Source organism: Podarcis gaigeae, assembly GCF_964106915.1.
Source record: "Podarcis gaigeae genome assembly, chromosome: 13".
In the NCBI taxonomy this organism is placed as follows: Eukaryota; Metazoa; Chordata; class Lepidosauria; order Squamata; family Lacertidae; genus Podarcis; species Podarcis gaigeae.
This window is the reverse complement of record NC_139689.1, coordinates 52271078-52296757: the sequence shown is the minus strand read 5'-3', so window position 1 is coordinate 52296757 and position 25680 is coordinate 52271078. Positions and strand designations below refer to the sequence as shown.

Sequence of the window (25680 nt, the reverse complement as noted above, 5' to 3'; positions counted from 1 at the left end):
ATGTGTAAGGCCCTTTAGTTTTTTCCTTGTAATTCAATAGTGTGTTTTCAGTATTATAATTTTCATGCTAAACTATTTTACAGGGTTGTTCATCCACTAGAGGAAAAGTGCGGTACAAGAGGGATTCTTGTTTGTTCGTTGTAAATTCTCATGTTTCCAGGAGTGCCTTTCATTTTAATACTGTGCTTCAGGCAATTTTAATGAACAGTATAAACTATTGCTTATAGGAAACGTGAGGAGGAAAACAGAAGGAAAGCCACAGAACTGCAGAAAGAAATGCGGAACTCCAGGTCCAGCAAAGGCCAAGTTCAGCAGCTGTTCACTTCTGAGACAGAGAAGAGTCCCTTGAGACTTCAGGCGGCGCAAGGCTGCACCCAGCAAGCGGACGATGCCCTTGGTAAAAGGCCTCCCTCTGGCAGCCTGTGTCAAACCCAAACAGGGAAAGTCAAGAGAAACTCGGCCACAGTCTTGCCAACCAAAGTGACTAGCAAGAACAAACATCACTCCGAAGAGCTGTTTGGCGAAGATCAAAAAAAGGAAATGGGTTTGTAATCTCAGTGTTGTTGTTGTCATTATTTATTAAATTTATATATTTGATTTGTTTCATTATATTTCTATGCTGCTTTTCATTCAAATCAATCTCAAAGCGGCTTACAAGCAATAAATAACAACAGCATGATAGAACATAATAGAACATCACAAGTAGTGCATAAATCATATAGAATAATTAACAAACAAATCATCATATACTGTCCTTCTTCTGAAGATTATAGGGTGGTTTACAGTATAAAAACACAAAATCCATAATATAACATCACCAACAAACAACACACGCCCCAGATACATTAAGAAGGCCATAGATAACCAGCCAAAGGGGGAAGAGGAATGTTTTTGTCTGGTGCCTAAAGATGATGATGATGATGATGATAACAACAACAACAATAATAATTTATTATTTGTACCCCGCCCATCTGGCTGGGTTTCCCCAGCCACTCTGGGCAGCTTTCACAGAGACCAAAAATACACTAAAATGTCACACATTAAAAACTTCCCTGAACAGGGCTGCCTTAAGATGTCTTCTGAATGTCAGGTACCCGTAGTTGTTTATCGCTTTGACATCTGATGGGAGGGCTTTCCACAGATATGCACAGAAGGTGCCTGCTGAGTCTCCCTGGGGAGAGCTGTCCACAAGTGGGGAGCCACCACAAAAGGCCCGTTCCCATGTTGCCATCCTCCGGGCCTCCCATTGATAAGGGCTGGTTGCCATTGAGTAAGGGATGGGCAGTCTAAGAGCAGCTCAGTCACTGTCTGGCTAGTGAGTTTTTGAGGCTCAGGATTAGGGAAGACTCATGGGTGTAGCCCAGATTTGTTAGGGGAGGCAGGCTTTATGTTGTCGGGGGGAGAGAAAACATCAGTTAAGCATTTTTATTGATTTACTTGATTTGGGGGGGACAGCTGACCCCAGCCCCCCTTGGCTATGCCCATGGGCAGAGTCCACTGCTTTATAGGCCCAGCTGAAAAATGATTGGGCTGTTGTGTCACCTGACCAGTGCAATGCCATCCCCCGATCTTCTGCAGCACTTGTGTTGCAGCACAGCAGAGAGGAGGCCAACAGCTCCCCGCTCCAACAAGGTGCCTGGTGTCATGGGTGGCTAGTCTCCAGTTTCAAGACTTCCGTTTCATTGCTTTGCTACCTTAATATCAAAAGACGGTGAATTTCACTCCTGGCATCTCCAGAAGAATGGATTTCCTTTTCATAATTTTGTGAGCTTCCCTTGCAAAGGATGTTCCTTTATTGGGGGTGATACAAGCCAGGGGGTGATTTTTTGACCAGGAAACTTTGTATGTATATGCTCAATAAGTGCCATAACAATTATATAATTGTTTAATTAATTATATAATTAATGAAACTATAATTACATTTCATAAGCTCTTATTGAATAGAATAAGGAGAATATGTGGTTGCATGAATAAGTTCTGTATTGAATAGTTTTGTTAATGTACTTAGTTCCATGAACTATTAGATCTGCAGGTAACATTATCAATGAGCATGAATTAAATTCTTAGCAAAAAGCTGTACATAAAACAGTTTTAACCTTTTGAATGCTTTGTTCTCTAACTCCCATGGTCTTTTTATTTTAGTTAGTTAGTTTTAGTTAGAAACATTTAAACAACATTTTAATTTTAAAACTGGGTCTCCTACCTTGACTTCCAAAAATGATTCCCCTTGAATACAATTAAGCTTTTACATTTATCCTAACTGTATTGTGTCTCAGTATTCGTCAATCTGACTAACTGCTTTTAGGAAATTAGAATTATTTAAATTATTATTTATCTTTGTCTCCCAAGAAGTATCCAGGGAAAACAGCAAATGCAAGACTGTCTGCGCCCCTTCCCGTTCCAGTAGAGAAAATGATGGGCAGCAAGTTGTATCTGCTAGCTCAAGCAAGAATGGTAAAAAGCACAAGGAGCCTACTGTGAGAGCAAATGCCACCTTCACGCATGCCAGGAAAAGGCATGACTCCAGTGCTAAAGCTGCCTCTTCTGGGGAAAGATCAGAAAATCCAAGTCAGTCATTAAACAACAGTATAGACCATTGTGAAGAAACAGGAGTTTGGGTTCAGAATAGTAAATGCACTGATGGAAGCACAAGGAATTCAAGACACTCTGAAATGGCCCTTAAAGGCACCCCACAGCAGCAGAAGGCAAAAAGCAAAGATGATGAGAAATGGTCCCGAGCTGGGTTCAGCAGACCTGGGAGTGGCAAAGTGAGAGGCGTGAATATCAGAAAGGACCTTTCAAGTGCTGCTGTTACACAAACCGGTAAGGTGGCAAATAACAAAGTCTGTCCTTTGCTGGTCAATGATGCAAGGACTGCAAAGCTGACACCCAGCAGACGGGCACTGGACAATGGCCATGGAGACAGTGCAAAACCCAGCAGGCAAGCTCTAACGGCACCCAGGAATTCAGAACATCAATTGCACTTTCTTCACTGCAAGAGCCCAGCTACCGAACCTGTCCCCTCAGAGGTCTTGAAGCAAGTGATTGAGAAGGAAAGGGCAAGAAAGGAGCTCTTCCAAAAGAAGAACTGTGCTGCTGAAATAATTCAACGGGCTTGGAGAAGGTACTCATTTGTTTTGCTTTATTACAAATATTTTTGACCCTTCATCAGTATAGATACAGAGAGGGATGCAGAACACAAAATGAAGGCAACCAACCAAAACGTAAAATAAAGAGTACACACTAAAATGTTGTTGTTGTTTAGTCGTTTAGTTGTGTCCGACTCTTCATGACCCCATGGACCAGAGAACGCCAGGCACCTCTGTCCTCCACTGCCTCCTGCAGTTTGGTCAAACTCATGCTGGTAACCTCGAAAACACTATCCAACCATCTCATCCTCTGTCGCCCCCTTCTCCTTGTGCCCTCCATCTTTCCCAACATCAGGGTCTTTTCCAGGGAGTCTTCTCTTCTCATGAGGTGGCCAAAGTACTGGAGCCTCAGCTTCACGATCTGTCCTTCCAGTGAGCACTCAGGGCTGATTTCCTTCAGAATGGAGAGGTTTGATCTTCTTGCAGTCCATGGGACTCTCAATAGTCTCCTCCAGCACCATAATTCAAAAGCATCAATTCTTCGGCGATCAGCCTTCTTTATGGTCCAGCTCTCACTTCCATACATCACTACTGGGAAAACCATAGCTTTAACTATGCGAACCTTTGTTGGCAAGGTGATGTCTCTACTTCTTTTTCTACTGAATAGGCCTTCGTCCACTGCCCTTGATATATCAACTGCAAGCTTGGCTTCATGTTGATCAAAGAATGCCAGAACTTCAAGTATAGCCACAACTGTATAGGACTTGATGAAATGAGAAGTGGTAATTAAAATGAAATCAGCTAAACAAGAAGAATAGCCAAGTGTCCCCTCATTTTGAGTTTTGTAAGCTGGATATTGTTCAACATTCTCTGTTGCTTTTACTGCTTTTTTTGTTTGATGGTGTATTTTAGTGTGTCTCTACTTCTCAACATATTTTTGTTAGAACATCAGCAATTTCATATTTGAGTTCTTAAAGAACTTTCAGGGGGATGCTGTCCAGCTCCATTGATTTGTCAGTTTTAATTTTCTCTGTTATGCCTAAAACTTCCCTCATCACAATTGTCTGCCTAAGTTCTTAAGACTTGCCTTCTGCAGGTTAGATCAGGCACTGGGATCTGTCCAGTATCTTCTGTTGTCTCTCTGTTGCTGGTTGGCTGCAGCCATTTTAGAAGAAGCCATGGCAGGAGTAGGGAGATAAATATTCCCATGGGGAATAAATGGAAATTGCTAGCTTGTTACGTGAACGCTTGCCTAACAAATGATTTCCTGGGAGTGCATTGTGCTCAGAAAGTGGGATCTGTGTGTATGCTCATGAACTGGTGGTGACAGACCAAGAGCAAGACCTTGGGGACACAGTAGGTAGTGCAGTGAAGATGTAGACCCATGAAAAAGGCAAATTCCATGCTTTCCATTAGGAAAGCATCTGAAACTAAATCTCTTATCATACAATTTGATGGTGCAACTGCATTTGGAATACTGTGTACAGTTCTGATCATCTCGCCTAAAAATAATAATTGTAGAGTTGGAAAAGGTTCAGTAGAGGGAAACCAAAATGATCCAAGGGGATGGAGCGACTCCCCTATGAAGAAAAGTTGCAGTGTTTGGGATTTATTCGTTTAGAGAAAAGGTAAAGAGGCGATATGCTAAAAGCAGGCCTTTGCAGGGTAGCCAGGTACAGTCATACCTCGTGTTGCGTTAGGTTCATGTGGCGTCTTTTCGGCTTGCAAACACAGCAAACCGCGTTTGTATACTTCCAGGTTTTGCCATGCCTGCGCGCGCAGAAGCGTTCTGCGCGCTTCACACTTGAGCAGAAGCGGCGCTCTAGTTATGGACTTTTCGGGGTGCAAATGGCACCCCGGAACAGATTGAGTCTGTAACTAGAGATATCACTGTACACTTGCCTTGGGCCTCGGAGGACTAAGCTGGGCCGGGGGGGGGGGGCAGGGGCCAGCAGTTTGAGGCAGCAATACTTCCAAAGACCAGCTGCTGGCAGCCACAGGAGAGGAGGGGGCATGGGGCTTGAATTCTCCCTGTGGGCATCTGTTAGGCCACTGTGAGAATAGTCTCATGTCCCTAAGGTGACATTGTGGCATGCTGGCTAACCTAGAAGCAGCTAAGTCCATTCCTTGCAATCCAAACACGGGCCTATCAATAGATGAAACACACAGTTAATGTCTAAGTACGTGTTTTTTCCCTTCAAACTTCCTAGTCCCTGTTCTTTGCTGCCCTTGGTAATAATTTAATTGTAGCAAAGCAGATATAAAATGCATGCAAAACGAACACCAGGTCACAGAAAACAGCTATCAACATTATTTTACCACATCCCATCATAAATACAAAATGGGTGATATAGATCCAGATCTTCACAAATCTATGTGTTGTCCAGTCCTTATTATTCATCTTTGCCTTTACTCTGAGCTCAACAACTCCCAAAATAAACTGAACTTCATGAGCAATGTTTCCATGCAGGAGATTTAGCTCTTTTCATTCCAATCCACAAGGCAAGCAGGGGTTGCCAGTTAGCTACAGTAGACATGTTGTGGTCTAAAAACTGAGTAAGGTGGCATGTATTTCTATTACTAAACATAATTAGCAGAGATTTATGAGCATCAACAAAACCGAAATAATACTATTTTAAGAAAAACAATGCAAATCATGTTTTGGCACTTTTAAAGACTAACAGGCTTCCTATGGCACAAATGTGGTTCAAAAGCTGAATCACCCAATAGATTGTAGATCAAAGGTCTGGGAGAAGAGCGCAGCATGGACCCCCCCCCTCCCCAAACAAAAGACCCTCAGGAGGTGGGACCTGCTAGGCTGTTAGTCTGATTGAGTTTTCCTCCTTTCTGGATTGGAGATTCTTCGTATATCAAATTAATGGATCTTATTATTTAACTCAGACCTTCCTTTGCTGAAGAAACCTCTTTATCCCACAAAAGTGATCCAATTAAGGGGAAATTTTGTTTCCCCAGTTAATAATGAAGTGAAGATATTTATGGGAAACTTTAGGGTTGATAAGAGGACACTTAAAAATGAGCATTCCTCTCTCTCTTTTCTTCTTCCAGCTACCAGTTAAGGCGACAGTTTCTTCAGCTCTTTAGTGTCAAGCGGCTGTGCAAGGACAATGAAGACAAGTGGCAACAAGAAACAGCTGCCTTTTGCATTGAGGTTGCTTGGAGCAAGCAGCTGAGCCAAAGCCCTTTGAAATCAATTTCCTCTAGCAAAAACCTTAAGACCACAAACAAAAGCAACTCAGGTTTAAACTCTACACAGAAGCCATCCACCTTGAAGCAGATATACGGTAGGAAAGCATTTTCTTGGGTACTTATTTTGAGGAGTTAAGGATTGCATTTGTTTGTGTCATATTCTCCAATTAAAAATGTTGGAACATAATGCAACTCCAGCATCATCAGAAATGGATATATTTGTCCTGCAGATGTACACTATCTGAATATATTTGAAAGAGAGCTGGGAATCCACTGCCCACAGACTTCCCACAGCTTGCAGGAACCTCCTGCTCTTCACCCTGGCCATTTCCTGAGAAGTAATTAGGCTTAAAAAAAAAATACAAAGCCTCCACTGGTGCCAGTGGAAGCTTTTAAAAAACCTAACTGGAGTTCAGGGTGTTGGGAGGATTTTTTTGAGAAGTTAACTCTTCCCTGCCTCACACACTGAGACCCCCAACAACATAAAAACCCAAGCATCGTTTAAGCTTTTTCTGTCTTCCTGTTCACGTGGCATTCTCAGAGGGCATTGCAGCGGGTCTTAAGAGTAAGGGTGGCAACAAAAGGTTAATTGAGCATGCTAGCAGTTGTATTTACATTGTTTAGTTTTGTTATGTCCCCCTCTCTAAAGCTGAACAATAACTACAGTAGAACCAAGAGTGAAAAATGTAGAAATACAAGCACAAATGTTCACACTTGATTTGAAAACTTGTTCTTAAAGGGCGCTCTCAAGAGGGAAGAGTGTATCATCCAGTGAGACCTCCTTCTTCAAAATACAAGCTTTCTGAACTGCAGATACTATCAGGTACCGCTTGTTGGCCTAAATTGGTTGATAGCTGGTGTATCCTCAATTAAATGTGATATATTTGGTTTAGAATCAGAATGGGCCAAACACCACCAGAAACAACTTCATTCCTTCGGTTTTATTGATCAGATCCATTCACTAGATTAGGGGGTGGACTTGCACTTTATTTATTTCTTGCTACAAAAGTTTGTAGATTTTGGATTAAACCAACAATCAGGAAATCTTCCTCAACAAAAGTTGATCAGTTGATTATTTGGAATTAGGATGAACATTTGACAATATGCTGTAGATGGCTGCAAATTACAGTGGTATTGTTCTTTATTATTAAATTGTAGTGTAGGGTATTAATTGATTTTGATGACGCTGAAATGTTGATCTCCCTTCTAGTTTTCACCCTCCCAGTTAACTTGCTGTGACTGGAGGCCTTTGTAATCTCAGAAAGGTTCTTTGTTGTGCCCTCCTGAATATAGCTTGGGGAGTTATCAAGTCTTTTCACCTGCCAACTTTCACACAGCCATCTATGCAAGACCTTAAAACTTCCTCAAATGTTAATTCATCTTGTGCCCCCCCCCCAGTCTCCCCCGTGAGTTTTCCATACAGTCCAATTGTAGGCCTTGCAATTTCTCGATGCATTTGCTTTTTCATAACTTGGTGATGAGTAAGACAGTGATAGGGATTTTGCCCAGTCTGTTCAGAACAGTACTTTCATTCACCAGATGGTGACTCAGGAAACTTTTGCCTTGTCTAAAGATGACGGTACATTTTCCTTTAAGCATGAGTTTTTTCAAATAAGTTCAGAACTGTCAGCAACCAGAGCTATATAGGGTGTATCTGACACGTTTCTATAGTGAATTTGATTCTACTTGATGTGTGTCACAGAAGAGATCTAAAAGGTAAACCAGCATTCCCTTTAAAAGTAAGGCATCTTGTTGAGAAGTGGAAGAATTCAGTTGGTGTGTTAACTGCCAAAGGCAGGGGATAGGTAACAATAACAACCCAGCTTAATTTTCTTTTAACCTTCTGCTAAGCTTGATTTGGAACATGCTTTCAAAGCCCAGACCTCGCACACTTAGTGCGAGAATCTTTAAAAGGTAACTCAAGGTTCATAAGAATGTAATAAAAATTTACAAATTTTTGACCTATAATAGAATATATTGCAACTTGGCTATACTTAGCTTTAAACATTGAAAAAATATGGTTGTGTTTGTTGCATTTCCAATACCTGTATACAGCACTTCTTACTGGGCAAAAGAATAATGACTCCTCAAGTGATAAAAAATTTCAAGGTGCAGTGTAAACAGTACTATTTTTCTAGAAAAAGGGGTGCTGGAACTCACTATGAATGCCTCCCTTGTTCTCTTATAATGGCAATGGCACTACCTTAGAGGTGCTGGAACTGAGTTTCAGCTGAAAAAAAGCCCTAGTGGTAAATAAATGTTTTAAATAAAACTTTGCAGATGAGTATTCTAATGGTAGTGTTTGAACACGATAGGCTAACCTAAAGAGCAAGCAGAAATAAATGTAGGTTCCTCAAGAATGGTTTAATGGTTTTTGGTTGGATGAGGCAGCTTTAAGTAGCTCTGTATGGTGCTCAATACAAGTTTATTAATGAGAAAACTGTCGAGTATTTTCACTCCTCGTTGGCCAAACATACTAATTTGTAGTTGCTTTGCAGAAAATGGATTGCAGTACCTTTGCCTGCTGGAAAACAAAAGGAAATTTAGACCATTTTCATCCAGTATGAAACCTACAACAACAGTAAAAATGAAGCACACCAGATCAAGGCATGAAAGCAAGACTGACCTATAGCATAAGAGGAGAACCGATCAATTATATATGGACATATTAAAAATTACCTTTAATAGTATTTTCATCATTGTATTCACATAAGTGATCATAAGCTGTTCCAGATTCTGAAACTTCCACTCTCGAAAAACAGTAAAATCCATTAAACTTTACATTATTGAAAACTTTCTGCTTACTGAGTGAACTAGCAACAACTATAATGCTCCCACCGTCACCATATAAATAAAATGAAAAAACACACAACCAAGTATCTCAAGGTTTGAGTAGAATTCCTTTTTTTAATCAGTAATATACAAGGCCCAAAAGGTTGACATCAGCCTGGCAGCTGAAATCCTCAATGATTTGCTCCCTTCCTTCCTTCCAAGAGAACCAACAGTACTCAAGACACCTTGCTCAAAAGCAGTCACAAGTCAGCAGTTCCACGCTGACAAATGAAGTCATTATCTTTTGTCAAACCACTGCATTCGCCAAAATATCCAACAGGTTTTGCAGCTCTGCTAGTTTGGACAACTCTGGCTTGAACTTCGTGAACGATGAAAATGAGCAAGGATGGCAAAATCTCAGGTTAATAATAAAAAGATAGTTAAGACAATCCTCAGTTTTATAAGAAAAATAATATGCAAAAGGATTTTTTTTTTTACTACATACATCAAGAATAATGTGTTACAAAACTTGCCTGGGGAGGGAGTTGGGAGGCCACCCAATGAAACTGGCATTTCTCCACAATCTCTTCATTCACTCTAGCCAACGTAGTGCTCACTCTCCTCCAGAAGCAGCTTTTAAAATGCCCTATATCCCTTAAGGGGTAGAGCAAGAACCTTCCTGTACAGTTCTTCTGGCCTCTGCATTAGCAGCATCCCCGTGGAAGTTCCTCCCTGCACGCTTATGGGGCAGCTGCTATTTGCACTGGGAAGAAATCCCCCTTTGTACCAGCTTCAGACAAGGGATTTTCCTCAGGATCACAGCAGGAGGGAAGTGGAAGCTTCCCCTCCAGGCCTGCTGCAATTTCAGAAGTTGTGAGTCTTACCAGCAGACACTTTCCACCTTTGAAACTCAAAGTCACATTTTACATCATGTATAGTTTGGCCCTTGATGATGGCAGCAAGCTGGTCAGAGGCAGCTGCTTTTGAATTTTTGGTACAAATACAGGAAAAGTAGCTTTTTACATGAAAAAGTCTTTTTAATGAAATGTAACTTCAATTTCCACAGAAAATTGACATTTTGCACTGAGACCTGTAATCATATGCAGTCGTTCTCTTCAATATACTGTGTCAGCTGCACCAGATCCTGGGGGATGTGTGGCTAAGTATATATTGTAATAGTAATGGAGGTCTGTCAGCCACTGGTCTTGAGCTTCGCCACTCTTCAATACCTAGAATCAGAAAATGGAGTTACTGCTTGGAATTTTTCAACATACCCTTGCTTCTGACTTTTTAAAATATAGTTTTATTGATTTCCTATATATAACAATTACAAAAAGAGAAAGAAGGATACAAAAACAAAAAAACCCTTGCCTTCCTCTTGGAATGATCAATCTAGTTAAGTTTGCCAGAGTCCCAATCTGTGATTTCGGTAGTTGCCATTCTTCGGGACTATCAGTAAAGTCTTTTATAAAAGGATGCCATATTTCAACAAAATCGTCTACATCTTTTGTATTATTCAATGCATGTAATCTTTGTTAATTTTTCTGATACAGCAACAGCCCATACATTCTGTTTCCAATGGGAGGTAAGGTAAAAGGGTAAAGAACCCCTGGATGGTTAAGTCCAGTCAAAGGTGACTATGGGGTGTGGAACTCACTTTGCTTCATTTCGGCCTCAGCTAGAGCCAGGGCTTTTTCGGCTGTGGCTCTGATCTTGTGGAACGCTCTGTCACAAGAGACTAGGGCCCTGCGGGACTTGACATCTTTCCGCAGGGCCTGTAAGACAGAGCTGTTCCACCAGGCCTTTGGTCAGGGCACAGCCTGACTCCCTCCTTTGGCAATCTCCACAGAACTTTAGCTTAATGGTTGCCAACAATTTGATTTTAATTAATTTTATAATGAAATGTTTTTAGAATCTTGTACTATTTTATTGTTGTTAGCTATTTTATTGTCTTCTGCTGGAGAGGGCGGGATATAAATAATAAATTTTATTATGACATCAAGGGAGCTGGTGTTTGTCCACAGAAAGCTTTCCAGGTCATGTGGCCGACATGATTAAACCACTTCTGGCGCAGCGGGACACTATGATGAGTGCCAGAGCACATAGAAAACTATTTACCTTCCCGCCGCCACAGTACCTATTTATCTACTTGCACTGGTGTGCTTTCAAACTGCTAGGATGGCAGGAGCTGGGACAGAGCAATGGGAGCTCACTCCGTAGTGGGGATTTGATCTTCTGATCGGAAAGCCCAAGAGGCTCAGTAGTTTAGACCACAGCGCCACCTGCATCCCTCCAATGGGAGATACACAGATGTTCTAATCCTTTCCAATTCCGTGCCTCTAGTAGGCATGCCACTACTAAAAGTAATTAGTTCTTTATAACAAAGGCCATCCCTCCAATGGGAGATACACAGATGTTCTAATCCTTACCAATTCCGTGCCTCTAGTAGGCATGCCACTACTAAAAGTAATTAGTTCTTTATAACAAAGGCCAGATTACCCTTCTCTAAAAATAGTTAACAGTCCCAAACTTGGGGTGCATTCCACATGTTGACCTATAATAAAGCTTATTCCTGTAAACACCCTCTGCCAGAAGGGCTTTATGTGAAATGTGGTACCTATACTATTGCAGCCCCTCCAGCTCAATGGTGGGATAGTTTTGCGACTGACTTTCAAGTGTCTTCTGAATACATTTTTTAAGCCAAAAAGCCTGTGCAGCCGCTTAACATTTCTTGATCCGACAGTCATTTTAATGATTATTTTGAATAGTTTTTATGGTGTTTTATTGTACTTTTCTACATTATTGTAAACCACCCTGAAATTCTATAGTAGTTTTGTACAAGTTGGCAGTATATATTTTTATAAATATCACAATTTCATTGGTTTAGATGCTTTTCATGAACTAGTGTTTGCTATGGAGAAGACAGTATCACCATATTTATTTTCTCAAACACAACTTGAAACTCCCATCTCTGAAAATATAAACACTGGGTACAACTTTTCAGGCTTCTCTCACGAAGTAGGCAGTTCAGGGAAGAGAGAAGATTACAGTTACGTAATTGGAATTACATAAATTAGGCTCTTTCCTGGTATGCTGTGAAGAATCATTTAGGCTAATCAGCAGCTGCATTTAGTAAATTAAAAGAAAATGCTCTTATAAAGCAACAATGTTTCCAAATTGTATCATTGTACTTGGACACTTCCCTAATTATCCCTTCAGGTGTTAATAATGCAAACCATGTCAAAGGTACCAGGCTCTGCTTATTAAAGGAGAAATAACATTCCACCACTTTTGGTTGCTATTGACCCAAAGCTAATGATTTCATGGAGACAGGTTCACACACATATAGAAGTAACCACCAGCATCTGTTCATTCTAATAGTTCACTCCTTTTATTTTCAAACAGGGTATATTGTATGTGGACACACTGAGCTTTGAAACATGGAAAGGGCTAGCACCCCTTATAAAGGGGATTCTTGAGATATGGGGGGATGACCCTGCTTTTTAAAGAAAGTCCCCTTCAAAGTAGCAAGGACTAAGAGCTGCATATGCACCCTGCTTGTATCCTGCAAGCAGACTTTGGCAGCAAAGCCCTCACCCTCTGCAACTGGGAGCTGGAAGGACAGCTGCTTGCTCAGCCTAGAGGCCCAGTGGAGCAGGGAGATGTGTCTGGAGAATGCACACGCCCCTCAGATGTGCCTTTCTCAATCTCATCCCTGTTTCTCAACAGGGGGGCCACCCCTTTACAGTCTGAAGCAGCCTTCCCCCAACATGTTATCCAGGCATTTTGGAAACAATCCCCAGCAACCCGAAGACAGCACTGATGGCCAGGAGAGGAAAGGAAAATTAGTCTTGGCTCTCAGAGGGCCCATTGCTCTTCGCTTGCAAACAAAAGCAGGTCTGCTTCAAGGTGTGCACGTCAGGCCAAGGTAAGTTAAACAGCCACCAGGGACGCTGAAAACTAGCCTGAGTAAGTAGTTTGAGAATGAGTGCCTACCGTGATATCTTTGACAATCTGTTTCACCAGAAGTTCATTGGTCACCATATGACTTCGAAGCTGTCCGTGTTGCATTAGCAAGCGGAGGAGCTGGGCAACGACAGGCAGTTCTTCGGGACAGACTCTGCTCACTTGAAGACTCTGCAACATCAGCCTCAGTACGCGAGGCAAGGCGGTCAGCACAGAAATGCAGCAACTCCACAATGCGTCCCTGCAGAGGAAGAAAGCACAGCCAGAGCGTCTATAAGGGAAACCAAGGGCAGAGGAGTTATTTAAGCTCAAATTAGCTTTCTCAGTCCACCTCTCTGAAGAACAAAAATGAGTACTGTAGACTATAGTTTCTAGGAAGAAAATGGCACACAAGATAAAATGACAAAAACTCGTACACTATAGTTACTTGCAAACCATTTCCACCAATTTGTCAACAGTTATAGTTAAAAAAATATTTTTAAAATACTTATTAATATTTAACTACATAGAGTCAATTATATAGCCAAGCATGAATACATTGTGCACGAAATAACAGATTATCAAATTAAATCTGCCTGATATATAACATGCACACAGGAGCCGTGACCCAGTTCAATATTTCGGTGCTGCAAGTTACAGTAAGATTTCTACCATTTAGACAAAGGGTAGTCAATCCAAGAAATCGCAATTGCAGAGGTAACATTCCTGTCAGATTTATCTCTCGCATACTTTAAAATCAATTTTGTTGTGTTTTTTAAAAGCACATTGTTTCAGAAGAGCTTACTGGGAATAACATTTTAGAGGGTTAGAAGAGAATTAAAGCAAGTAGTGCCTTAGAATGCTGATATTCAAAATCCAACCCGCTTTGGGCTCCATGGGCCAGACCCTCACCAAGATCTATTCTCATGTGGCTTCCCACCTGTTGTCACAACAATCGCTTTGAAGTGCCAAAGTTAGTGCTTCACAGCGCTGCACAAAGCCAATCCAGCAGACTTTGGCTCTCCCGCATACAGTGGTACCTCGGGTTAAGTACTTAATTCGTTCCGGAGGTCCATACTTAACCTGAAACTGTTCTTAACCTGAAGCACCACTTTAGCTAATGGGGCCTCCTGCTGCCGCCGCACTGCCGGAGCACGATTTCTGTTCTCATCCTGAAGCAAAGTTCTTAACCTGAAGCACTGTTTCTGGGTTAGCGGAATCTGTAACCTGAAGTGTATGTAACATGAAGCATATGTAACCCGAGGTACCACTGTATAAGCTCAAGGGCGGCAGAACCACAGCTTACTTTCTGCAGGCTTTGGGTGGGGGAAAGGAGTTTTCTGTAGGGAACCCCTTTATACACCATGACTTGGAGTGCACTTTAAGGCTCCCATGTGTGCACCAGCACCCACATCCCTACCTGCTCCACAGCTGACATATATAGCATCGGATGTGGGGCAGGGGGCAGTGTTTGGGGGACATGGCCTTGCAGGCAAAATTTGGACTCCCAGTGGGCAAGCTACAGCATGCGAACTCATCGTAAGGAGCCTGGAAAACTAAATAAGGCAACAGTCTAAATCCCAAAGATTCATGTGATTGCTGGCAGCATACAGCTGACTTATTCCTCATTGTGGTGCAATGAAATGGAAGTCCATCAACCTTATAAAAAAACTTGCACAGGTACAGACTGATATTTTATTCCTCAAGTAAAACAAGCAAATTTCATATGTATTTCTAAAGTGCTTTTTACAGATGCCAATATTTGAGAAGTACTCAAATTAAAAGCTTACCTCTTCTGCAAGTGTTCTGTATCTTCTCTCTCTATCGTTAAGAGGAGATAAAGGAGACTGTAACACAAAGACGCTAGGAACTTTGCAAGGTTTTCATTAAGCAAGCACGCTTGATCCAAGAGCTTACTAATGGCACACAAAACAGATCCAGCAGCACTGTCAGGTATTACAGTCAACCCTGCCTAGGAGACAAAACAAATAAATTACCTTTCACACAGACACTCATTTCTGCCGTAGCTGCGCTTGCGCCTGTGTCTAAGAACAATTCTAAAAATAACTTCATTTCCCCCTCAATCTGTTACATTTTACAACCTGCCCTTCCTTTCCTTTGAGGATTGAGCACATTAATCTCATGGATTGGCATCTTATTTATTTAGCAACAGCCAAGTAAAACACCTTCCATACTACCTTGTACAGTGGGCTTAAGCTCACGTCACAGATTTAAAATACAGCGGAAGAATATTACTATGTGGGTAGGATGAGCAACAGGCCAGTTTCTGCACACCCCCTGCATTCTATGATTCTATTTCTTTGGAGGTCTTTAAGCAGAGGCTTGACAACCATATGTCAGGAGTGCTCTGATGGTGTTTCCTGCTTGGCAGGGGGTTGGACTCGATGGCCCTTGTGGTCTCTTCCAACTCTATGATTCTACTCTAGCCCAGGCATCCCCAAACTCAGCCCTCTAGCTGTTTTGGGACTACAATTCCCATCATCCCTGACCACTGGTCCTGTTACAGATAGGTAGCCGTGTTGGTCTGCCATAGTCAAAACAAAAAAAATTCCTTCCAGTAGCACCTTAAAGACCAACTAAGTCAGTTCTTGGTATGAGCTTTCGTGTGCATGCACACTTCTTCAGATACCATATTCTTCAGATACTGGTCCTGTTGGCTAGGGATGATGGGAGCTGTAGTCCCAAAACAGCTTGAGGGCAGAGTTTGGGGGTGCCTGCTCTAGCCTCTGTCCAGACAGACAAGAAATGTATTCTCAGGGTCCACAGATACATTGCAGCCAGGCCAAAGCATTTGAAGTGCACAGAAGGGCCAGAGAGGACAGTGGTCTGGCAACAGTTCCAAGGGTCTCTCTAGGCAGACAGGCCTAGAAAACCACGCTTGGGCAGAGGCTGAGAGGGTCCCCACTCACGTTCTGTGCCTTAGGAGTCAGGTTCAGCAGCAGAGGCATGACAATGTTTTTCAAAAAACACTTGTCTAGAGTGGCAGTCCTAATGAAGTGAAATATAGTTCATGAAGGGTTCTGTTATCATTGTCTTTCAGTCTGACTTTGGTAGATGGATTTAATTTTTTTTTTTGTTGGGAGAAAGCATGAAGCTGGTAGTCTTAAAACTTGCTAACTTTAAATAATTAATGCCCTGGTTCACTTTTTCCCTATTCCTTTTTCCTTTTGTGTTCCATTTTTTAGAATTTAAACCTGAGGTCAGGAACTGTCTTGCTTTTATTGATCTGTAATCCTTGCAGAGCCTTTTCAGCTGAAAAGTTGGGAGCCAGTTAATGCTTGATTCTGGTGCAGCTCTGAAGAGCATATCTCACCAACTATGCTGTCCCTCTAGGTCACCCTGCCAGAATGGGGCTGGGAGGTACTGTAGCAAGTCATTCCTGAAATGAAGGATCCAGCAGGTTACGATGGGAGACTGCTGCTCTGAACCATGGCCCCTAAACTTGGGGATTGCTGCCATAGTGAGTTTTGTCTCCCATGCTTTCTAACATCTACATGAAACTGTTGGGTGAGGTCATCCCTAGAGTTGGTCTGAAGTGTCATGGGTTTCTAGTAATGCCCTGAATCAACGTTTGGAGACAGTAAAGGATGGGATGTGGAAAAACAATCCAGTGAAAAGAAAAGCAGTCCACCTGGAAGCAGTTGTCTCAGAGACAGCTGTACAGCCTGCTCTGCGTGGGTTTGAACCACTTCTTAAGAATGCAGCTGTTATTGTTTTCTGTGACCCCGAGCTGCTCCTGATAGCAGAAGTGGCGAGGTCAGGTTACCTGCAATGCTAAAACCACCACTTCATCCTCTGATTCAAATTAAACCTTCCCACATGTGACCTGCAACTTGTGAATGCATACTGAAGTGTCATGTGCCCAGGGTCTTGCTTTGAAGGCATTCATTTGTGGATGTCTAAAATTGAATTTTCACATCGAATTGGACACAGGTCATCTGCTGGAAACCCTCTCTTTCCGGGGTATCCAATAAATAACACCATAAGTTTGGCTCTTGCCCATGAAACAGAAGTTCTGCAAGCATATCACCACAGATGAGGGGGACTGATTCATACTTTTAGAGAAAACAAGTTGTATATAAATTACTGATGTGCCAAAACTGTTACTTCTTTTAAAACACAAGAAAAAGAAAATGTTTAAACTAAGTGTGGCATACGTCTTGATTGTTTTTGTAGGGAAGATTAAGGCAGTTAACAAATAGTTTACAGTTCACTGGAGTTAAATAATGTTGTTGTTGTTGTTGTTGTTGTTGTTGTTGTTGTTGTTTAGTTGTTTAGTCGTGTCCGACTCTTCATGACCCCATGGACCAGAGCACGCCAGGCACTCCTGTCTTCCACTGCCTCCCGCAGTTTGGTCAGGCTCATGTTTGTAGCTTCGAGAACACTGTCCAACCATCTCATCCTCTGTCATCCCCTTCTCCTTGTGCCCTCAATCTTTCCCAACATCAGGGTCTTTTCCAGGGAGTCTTCTCTTCTCATGAGGTGTGAAAAGTATTGGAGCCTCAGCTTCATGATCAGTCCTTCCAGTGAGCACTCAGGGCTGATTTCCCTCAGAATGGAGAGGTTTGATCTTCTTGCAGTCCATGGGACTCTCAAGAGTCTCCTCCAGCACCAGAATTCAAAAGCATCAATTCTTCGGCAATCAGCCTTCTTTATGGTCCAGCTCTCACTTCCATACAACACTACTGGGAAAACCATGGCTTTAACCATACGGACCTTTGTTGGCAAGTTGATTTCTCTGCTTTTCAAGAAGCTGTCTAGGTTTGTCATTGCTTTTGTCCCAAGAAGCAGGCATCTTTTAATTTCGTGGTTGCTGTCACCATCTGCAGTGATCATGGAGCCCAAGAATGTAAAATCTCTCACTGCCTCAAAAAATACTATGTAAAAGTGACGGCAAATGTTACATTGGTCAGTACAGAATTACCTGGTACTGCTCTATTTTCACTAGTAATTGATTCATTTTAAATCCCTAAAATGCCTCCATTTATCTCGAGGATAACGTCTTTGTACATATTCCTTCCTGTCCACTCTTCAACATCAGAGGTGTTGTGCCAGCCAGCTGGTGGGCATGAAGGGAAAAGGCCTTTTTGTTGCTCTAGCAAAGGAAGCCCCTCCTCCCCCATGCCTCCATTACTGCTCCATTACTGTGACTGTTGCTGGTTTCTAATGATGGCCAACTGATAGTAAAAAAAATCCTTGTTGTCATTTGTTCCATTTTTATGACAGTTTGCTGTTGGTCAGTTTGAATTTTCCATAAAGAAACATGGGATATAACATTTTTAAACACAGTATGAAGACTTTCATGATTGTGATGAAATGTTTCAGCAACTGCTGATGAACAGGAAAACTGCTATTATATACTGTTCACAGACTAAGACATGAATAGTGAGTATAACTGCAAGGCCAGAAATGAGCCTAGCAAGCACATCTGCACATACTGAACTCTCCTTATTGGCCAGTTTCAATCACAAATGATAATTAAATAAAACAAACATAGAATATATTCAGAATTACCACCTACCAGGTATTTGCAAATGCCATTTTGTACAATATCTATGCACTGGCTTCTTGAAGGTATAGTAGACAGGCACTGCGTCACCACCTGTTACAACAGCAACAATATTAATGCCAATATTCACTCTACATCTACATCTTTGTTTCTACAAAGTCACAGGGAATACATTGTCAAAAGTGACATATTCCAGAATTCTAAAAGCTGCATTTAATCATTTCATACAGGTTAACCCAGGCATAGGCACACTCGGCCCTCCAGATGTTCTGGGACTACAACTCCCATCATCCCTGGCCACTGATCCTGTTAGATAAGGATCATGGGAGTTGTAGTCCCAAAACATCTGGAGGGCCAAGTTTGCCTGTGCCTGGGTATAAACCACTGACCCTTGGCCAGTTACCATCTCTCAGCCTAACCTACTTCACAGGGTTGTTGTGAGACTAAAAATGGTGAGGAGGCACAAACACTATGCCTTGAACTCCTCAGAAGAAAGGTGAGACGTAAAAGCAAAAACAAACAAGGAAGTCAAGTCCTGCAGGGCTTCCATTTCCTGCTCACACTACAAGACACTCAAATATGACAAACTGAATCAGACACACGGGTGCCTTTTTAACAACTAACGGTTTTAGAATCCTCCGCACCATCTGAAAGCACCACCAGTGACTCACAGTGAAGGCCAAGGGTTGCCTCCGTCACCCAGGAAGGGACATGTGGCTTGATTACTTCCCCCGTTCTCTTCCCCTTGTTGACTCCCTCCAGTCCAGTTCTGTGGCTGAGCTTGTGGCAGAAGAAGGCTCTCAACAGTACCAGGTTCAGACAGGGCAAGAGAGCAGGGAAAGGAGGAGGGAACATCAACCTGGACAAAGAAATCTGTGTGGGCCTAACTGAGCTATGTGGATATGGGCAGCCACCATGGATATTATCTAAGGTATGGCAGTGGATCAGGGACGCGGGTGGCGCTGTGGGTAAAAGCCTCAGCGCCTAGGGCTTGCCGATCGAAAGGTCGGCGGTTCGAATCCCCGCGGCGGGGTGCGCTCCCGTTGCTCGGTCCCAGCGCCTGCCAACCTAGCAGTTCGAAAGCACCCCCGGGTGCAAGTAGATAAATAGGGACCGCTTACCAGCGGGAAGGTAAACGGCGTTTCCGTGTGCAGCTCTGGCTCGCCAGAGCAGCGATGTCACGCTGGCCACATGACCCGGAAGTGTCTCCGGACAGCGCTGGCCCCTGGCCTCTTAACTGAGATGGGCGCACAACCCCGAGTCTGTCAAGACTGGCCCGTACGGGCAGGGGTACCTTTACCTTTACCTTTATGGCAGTGGATGCCATCACACACCACACAAGAGCAACTAGAGCTCTGTTATTTGTTTGTTACGGACGCACAAGCTGCATGGAATGGAAACAGGGATTGGTTAAAATCAAAGAAAGTACCTGTTGCAGTACTATCCTCCTGAAGGCCACTTCAACCAAGGTATGCATGTCTATTCTTTACCAGGCACACCTGGCAAACGTACCTGGCAGATCTCTGTGATGGAAGCATTAGCGGTGAAGGTGGTGTGCAAAAGTATGTGCTGAGCTTCATAGATCAAAGCTATGGAAGTTTTAATCCATCTTGTCAGGGCTGCTTGAACTGGGAGAAGAGCCAACAGAGGACAGGATAGAGGAAAGAATCAAGTCACATGTCCCTGCCTTGTGCAAATGGGAGACGAACAAGCCATGAACGGATGCGTCACATAGGCAAAGGAAAGAAGAATTCAAACATGCCTTAAAACGCTATATTTTGAAATGCTAACGGAACAGAGGTAAAGGATAACATCTTTTTCTGAGGTCATAACTCTAAAACATTTTGTGCACTGAACTGCGAGTGCTACAGTGAAAATTAAGTGACATAAATAGACAATTCCTTAGAAACCTTATCTTGCAATCTGGAAAGGCAACAAACCTGTAGACATGAAGCCTCGAGGGATAAAGCACTGACAACAGAAGGATCAAATTGCTCTCTGGCTAGTCAATATTGAGACTACAGATCCAATGCTAATGAAGACTCCCTGCCTGTAATTGGAAAACAACCTCGCTCCCCACTCATAACCCAACTGCCATTTATGCTGACACTTAAAACATTTACTCATCTTACTACCTTCCTTCCGATTCAGAAAATCCCAAAACAGTCCAAGCGTGTGCTCAAACAAATTATATGGGCAATTAGTGCCCTGTGGTTCTTAAAAAATAGGTTGCAACTGTTGCTACAGCTCTTTTTTCCATATCCTTGAGCATCTACAAAGTGAATTAATATAAGCATAAATTCTTCTGCTCATTCTCTTCGACTCAGCTCCCTGAGCATCTAATGCAGGCTTCCCTAACCTGGTGCTTCCCAGATGTTTGGAACTCCAACCATCTCTAATTACTGGCCATGCTGACCAGAGTTGCAGTCCAAAACATCTGGATGGCATCAGGTTGAGGAAGCCTGACTTAACCGTATAAACCACCCCGGACTCTGTGATCATCCTCGGAGGCCCTTCTTGGAGTGTCTCCTCCATGAGAGGTCGGGAGGGTGGCAACATGAGAAAGAGCCTTTTCGGTGGTGGCTCTCCCCAGAAAGGTTTGTCTGGCGCCTTTATTATACATCTTTAGGTGCTGGGCGAAAATGTTCCTCTTCATCCAGGCCTTGGGCTGATTAATATTCTATGGCCTTTTAAATGTGTTTGGGGGGGCATTATTGTTTTGCTGTGCTTTTATTCTAACTATTTATTTGTACTTTTATCCTGTAGTAGTAGTAACAACAACAACAACAACAACAACAACAACAATAATAATAATAATAATAATAATTTTATTATTTATACCCCGCCCATCTGGCAGCTTCCAAAAAAATATTAAAATACCGTAATGCATCAAACATTAAAAGCTTCCCTAAACAGGGCTGCCTTCAGATGTCTTCTAAAAGTCTGGTAGTTGTTGTTCTCTTTGACATCTGGTGGGAGGGCATTCCACAGGGTGGGTGCCACTACCGAGAAGGCCCTCTGCCTGGTTCCCTGTAACTTGGCTTCTCGCAGCAAGGGAATCGCCAGAAGACCCTCAGTGCTGGACCTCAGTGTCCAGGCTGAACGATGGGGGTGGAGACGCTCCTGCAGATATACTGGACCGAGGCCATTTAGGGCTTTAAAGGTCAGCACCAACACTTTGAATTGTGCTCGGAAACGTACTGGGAGCCAATGTAGGTCTTTCAAGACCGGTGTTATATGGTCTCGGCAGCCGCTCCCAGTCACCAGTCTAGCTGCCGCATTCTGGATTAGTTGTAGTTTCCGGGTCACCTTCAAAGGTAGCCCCACGTAGAGCGCATTGCAGTAGTCCAAGCGGGAGATAACCAGAGCATGCACCACTCTGGTGAGACAGTCCGCAGGCAGATAGGGTCTCAGCCTGCGTACCAGATGGAGCTGGTAAACAGCTGCCCTGGACACAGATTTTTATCTTGGGCGCCCTGAGATCTTAGGATGAAGGGCAGTATATAAATTTAACAAATAAATTTAATGGATTGGTTTGCAGGCAGAAGCCTCCATGACAAGCATCCCTAGTCCTGGATGCTTCTGTCTCTTCTCTAGCCATTGATTAGGGAAAGTTTTTGTATCAAAAGTGTTCATAATGCAGTTATAAAGCAAAAGTAAGTCCAAGTAGCAATATAAACCTCCTTTTTACAAAAACTACTTCTAATATGCAATTGGCTTTCTCCACATTTTAGTTCACACCAAACAAAACACATTTTTGTGGGTGTTGAACTCATTTTATCCATTCAAAAACTGGCCAATGAAGATTGAAATGATCACACTATCATTTAGATATATATTTTTTAAAAATATGGGTATTGACAATTAAAACAGTAGGACTAGCGAAAGACTCACAACTCTCTTTGCCTAAAAGAACTCTCCTGAATATTCCCAAATCACCAAGTAATAAAATTAAAAGCCTGGCTAGTCTGGACTTGCTCAAATGAAGAATGCTGTAATGACAATATTTTTTAACGTCATCTGCCCCAAATGAGCCTGTATTTCCCACTGTCATCTTAAACAACATGGCCTTATATGCAACTTTTATATTTCCCCCTATATTAAACTTTCTCCCCAAATGTTATTCTTTTGGCTTTTATTCATTGACTCCAGAGTATCTTCCCTTCTGGACCTCATATGCTTAGCCAAGCCACTGCTAAAAAGCATATTCTGAAAGCTCAAAGCTCTGGTAACAATGCCCAGAGTATTTCAAATACACAGAGATAACTGTTCAGGGGATTGTGGATTGCTTGAAAACGCAAATAACATCACATAAAAGCATTGCTATTTTTATTCTGAAAGAACATACAAAGTAAAATTTGCACCACTGTGTCTAAGGGATCCAGCCAGACAGCATTACAATCTTCCTACAACTGGTTAGCAATGTCTCACGTGAGCAGTTCTAAAAACACAAAGAACTGCTTGATTCGGACCAAATATTTTTATTTACAGTGGTGCCCTGCAAGACGAATGCCTCGCAAAACGAAAAACCCGCTAGACAAAAGGGTTTTCCGTTTTCCGATGCGCTTCGCAAGACGAATTTCCCTATGGGCTTGCTTCGCAAGACGAAAACGTCTTGCGATTTTTTTCGCTTTCCCCCCCTTTTTCTAAGCCGCTAATAGCCTTTTAGCCACTAAGCCGCTAAGCCTTTAATAGCCGCTAAGCCGCTAATAGGGTTGCTTCGCAAGACGAAAAAACGCTACACGAAGAGACTCACGGAACGGATTATTTTCGTCTTGCGAGGCACCACTGTACTTCTGTTTCCATAAATATCCTGCAGGCTCAATGGACTGATACAGCTTCAAGAAAGCTATATGTAACTTTGCTCCACACAAAGGTGCATCTTTGTGATAGCTTACAATTGTAACTTCTTTTGCTGTTACACATACTGACTGTGTCACCGTGCCCTGTCACTTTTATTTTCAGTCATTATTCAGCAAAAATTTCAATAAAAGTAATTTCTTACCAAATATCCCGCAGATCACGTATGTAAAGTCCATGAATCACCTAAGCTTACATTCCAGGTGGCAAAGACTCCAAAATATGGAGATTTACACTGTAGTGTAATCAACGACTTAATGTGTTTGTAAAGTACACTTATTTTCATTTCCTACTTCAAAAAGGAAGCATGAAATAGGCTGTTTTCCACCTTGCTCCTCAAATTGACCACAACAGCAAAGCAAAAGCAATGCTATCTAAGCTGTGAGAAGATGGCAATGCTGGCAGTGCAAATTCAAGACGAGGCCCATTCCCCATTCTGAATCCAATGCCAGCTTTCTAACAGAAGAGACACCCCTAAGCACAATTCAGCAGTATGCACTTCTGCTCAGAAGGCAGGGCCAGAAGATGTGACAACGCTTCCTGGGGAACAGTCCAGCAAGATGGAACTCTTGCTCGGCTACTGGAGAACGGCTGCGCAAAATCAAAACTAGGGTCCTATGAGTTTGAGCCCAGAACTAGCAGCAGCACAGGAGCATCAAGTGAATCCACCCTCAAGGACAGAAGAAGAAGGAGGAAGAGTTTGGATTTGATATCCCGCCTTTCACTCCCCTTCAGGAGTCTCAAAGCTGCTAACATTCTCCTTTCCCTTCCTCCCCCACAACAAACACTCTGTGAGGTGAGTGAGGCTGAGAGACTTCAGAGAAGTGTGACTGGCCCAAGGTCACCCAGCAGCTGCATGTGGAGGAGTGAGGAAGCGAACCCGGTTCCCCAGATTACGAGTCCACCGCTCTTAACCACTACACCACACTGGCTCTCTTGCCGAGTTCCTAGGGGACAACAATGGCCAGCAAACCTTTCAATTCATCCTGAAGTGAAGAGGGCGTGCAGCCACCATTATCTTGCAGAAAAAAGGAAAGACTCTAGCTGGGCCGTCTATGCCTGCTATTAAGGAACCACTTATTCTGCGGCTGATCTTAGGCTTTAGTGAGACTGTAATTAAACCACTAATATTCAGCTTTAGCCACTACACTGGCATCCTTTTTCTCGTAGTCAGGAATAAACATATACAGTGGTGCCTCGCAAGACGAAATTAATTCGTTCCGCAAGTCTTTTCGTCTTGCGAGTTTTTCGTCTTGCATCCCATAGGAATGCATTAAAAATCAATTAATGTGTTCCTATGGAAACCGCCTTCAGACCAGGTCCGGGGACAGTCTGTCCCCCGACCTCTTCTGAAGGCCGGCGGGGGGCGAAAGTCTTTGCTCCCCCCTGCATGCCTTCCTGGGAGAGCGGGAAGGCAGCGCTGCGTTTTAAATCGCCCCGGGACAGTCCCGGGGCGATCTAAAAGCCCCCGGGAAGGCAGGCAGGGGGGACAAAGACTTTTTCCCCCCGCCCGCCTTCAGAAGAGGTCCCCGGACCTCTTCTGAAGGCGGGCGGGGGGCAAAAGTCTTTGCTCCCCCCCCGCCTGCCTTCAAAAGCCATCCGGGATAGCGGGAAGCGCTTCCCTGCTATCCCGGACGGCTTTTAAAATGCTGGCGGTGGGGAGCAAAGCCTTTCGGCCCCCGCCGGCCTTCCTGGACCTCTTCTGAAGGCCGGAGGGGGGGGAAAGGCTTTGCTCCCCACCGCTAGCATTTAAAAGAGGTCCCCGGAGATTTCCCTATGGGCTTTCTTCTTGCGAAGCAAGCCCATAGGGAAATTCGTTTTGCGAAGCGCCTCCAAAACGGAAAACCCTTTCGTCTAGCGGGTTTTTCGTCTTGCGAGGCGTTCGTCTTGCGGGGCACCACTGTATTTTTACTCCCTATAGAACATTTAAAAGGGACGCGGGTGGCGCTGTGGGTAAAACCTCAGCGCCTAATACTTGCCGATCGTTTGGTCGGCGGTTTGAATCCCCGCGGCGGGGTGAGCTCCCATCGCTCGGTCCCAGCTCCTGCCAACCTAGCAGCTCAAAAGCACCCTTAAGTGCAAGTAGATAAATAGGGACCGTTTTATAGCGGGAAGGTAAACGGCGTTTCCGTGTGCTGCGCTGGTGTTGGCTCGCCAGAGCAGCTTTCTCACGCTGGCCACGTGACCCAGAAGTGTCTTCGGACAGCGCTAGCCCCCGGCCTCTTAAGCGAGATGGGCGCGCAACCCCAGAGTTGGTCACGACTGGCCCGTATGGGC

At 43.3% G+C, this 25680-nt stretch overlaps 2 protein-coding genes and 1 long non-coding RNA gene across 11 annotated transcripts in view; 2 read left to right on the top strand and 1 right to left on the bottom strand.

Moving 5' to 3' along the window:
* INVS (inversin) overlaps positions 1 to 9089 on the top strand; it is a gene marked incomplete at its 5' end in the record, with an annotated part of 59928 nt that extends 50839 nt beyond the window's left edge. For 2 of the 3 annotated variants that reach the window (XM_083709112.1, XM_083709111.1), the window contains 5 exons: positions 228 to 544; positions 2350 to 3124; positions 6156 to 6391; positions 7036 to 7119; positions 8795 to 9089. In XM_083709112.1, the coding sequence (XP_083565238.1) occupies positions 228 to 544; positions 2350 to 3124; positions 6156 to 6391; positions 7036 to 7119; positions 8795 to 8928 (1546 nt within the window). In that variant the 3' untranslated portion in view covers positions 8929 to 9089. The remainder of the gene's footprint in view (positions 1 to 227; positions 545 to 2349; positions 3125 to 6155; positions 6392 to 7035; positions 7120 to 8794) is intronic. The other variant, XM_083709113.1, reaches the window with a different exon arrangement.
* A 94-nt stretch (positions 9090 to 9183) lies between these two features.
* TEX10 (testis expressed 10) overlaps positions 9184 to 25680 on the bottom strand; it is a 37465-nt gene continuing 20968 nt past the window's right edge. For 6 of the 7 annotated variants that reach the window (XM_083709202.1, XM_083709201.1, XM_083709203.1 and 3 more), the window contains 4 exons: positions 18556 to 18636; positions 14804 to 14985; positions 13065 to 13275; positions 9184 to 10297 (listed from right to left, as the gene is read on the bottom strand). In XM_083709202.1, coding sequence (XP_083565328.1) covers positions 10184 to 10297; positions 13065 to 13275; positions 14804 to 14985; positions 18556 to 18636 — 588 coding nt within the window. In that variant the 3' untranslated portion in view covers positions 9184 to 10183. The remainder of the gene's footprint in view (positions 10298 to 13064; positions 13276 to 14803; positions 14986 to 18555; positions 18637 to 25680) is intronic. The other variant, XR_014557436.1, reaches the window with a different exon arrangement.
* The window catches only part of LOC310830356, a 108883-nt gene continuing 103006 nt past the window's right edge, over positions 19804 to 25680 (top strand). Inside the window, exon 1 of the long non-coding RNA XR_014557618.1 lies at positions 19804 to 19859. This is a non-coding gene — a long non-coding RNA (uncharacterized lncRNA). The remainder of the gene's footprint in view (positions 19860 to 25680) is intronic.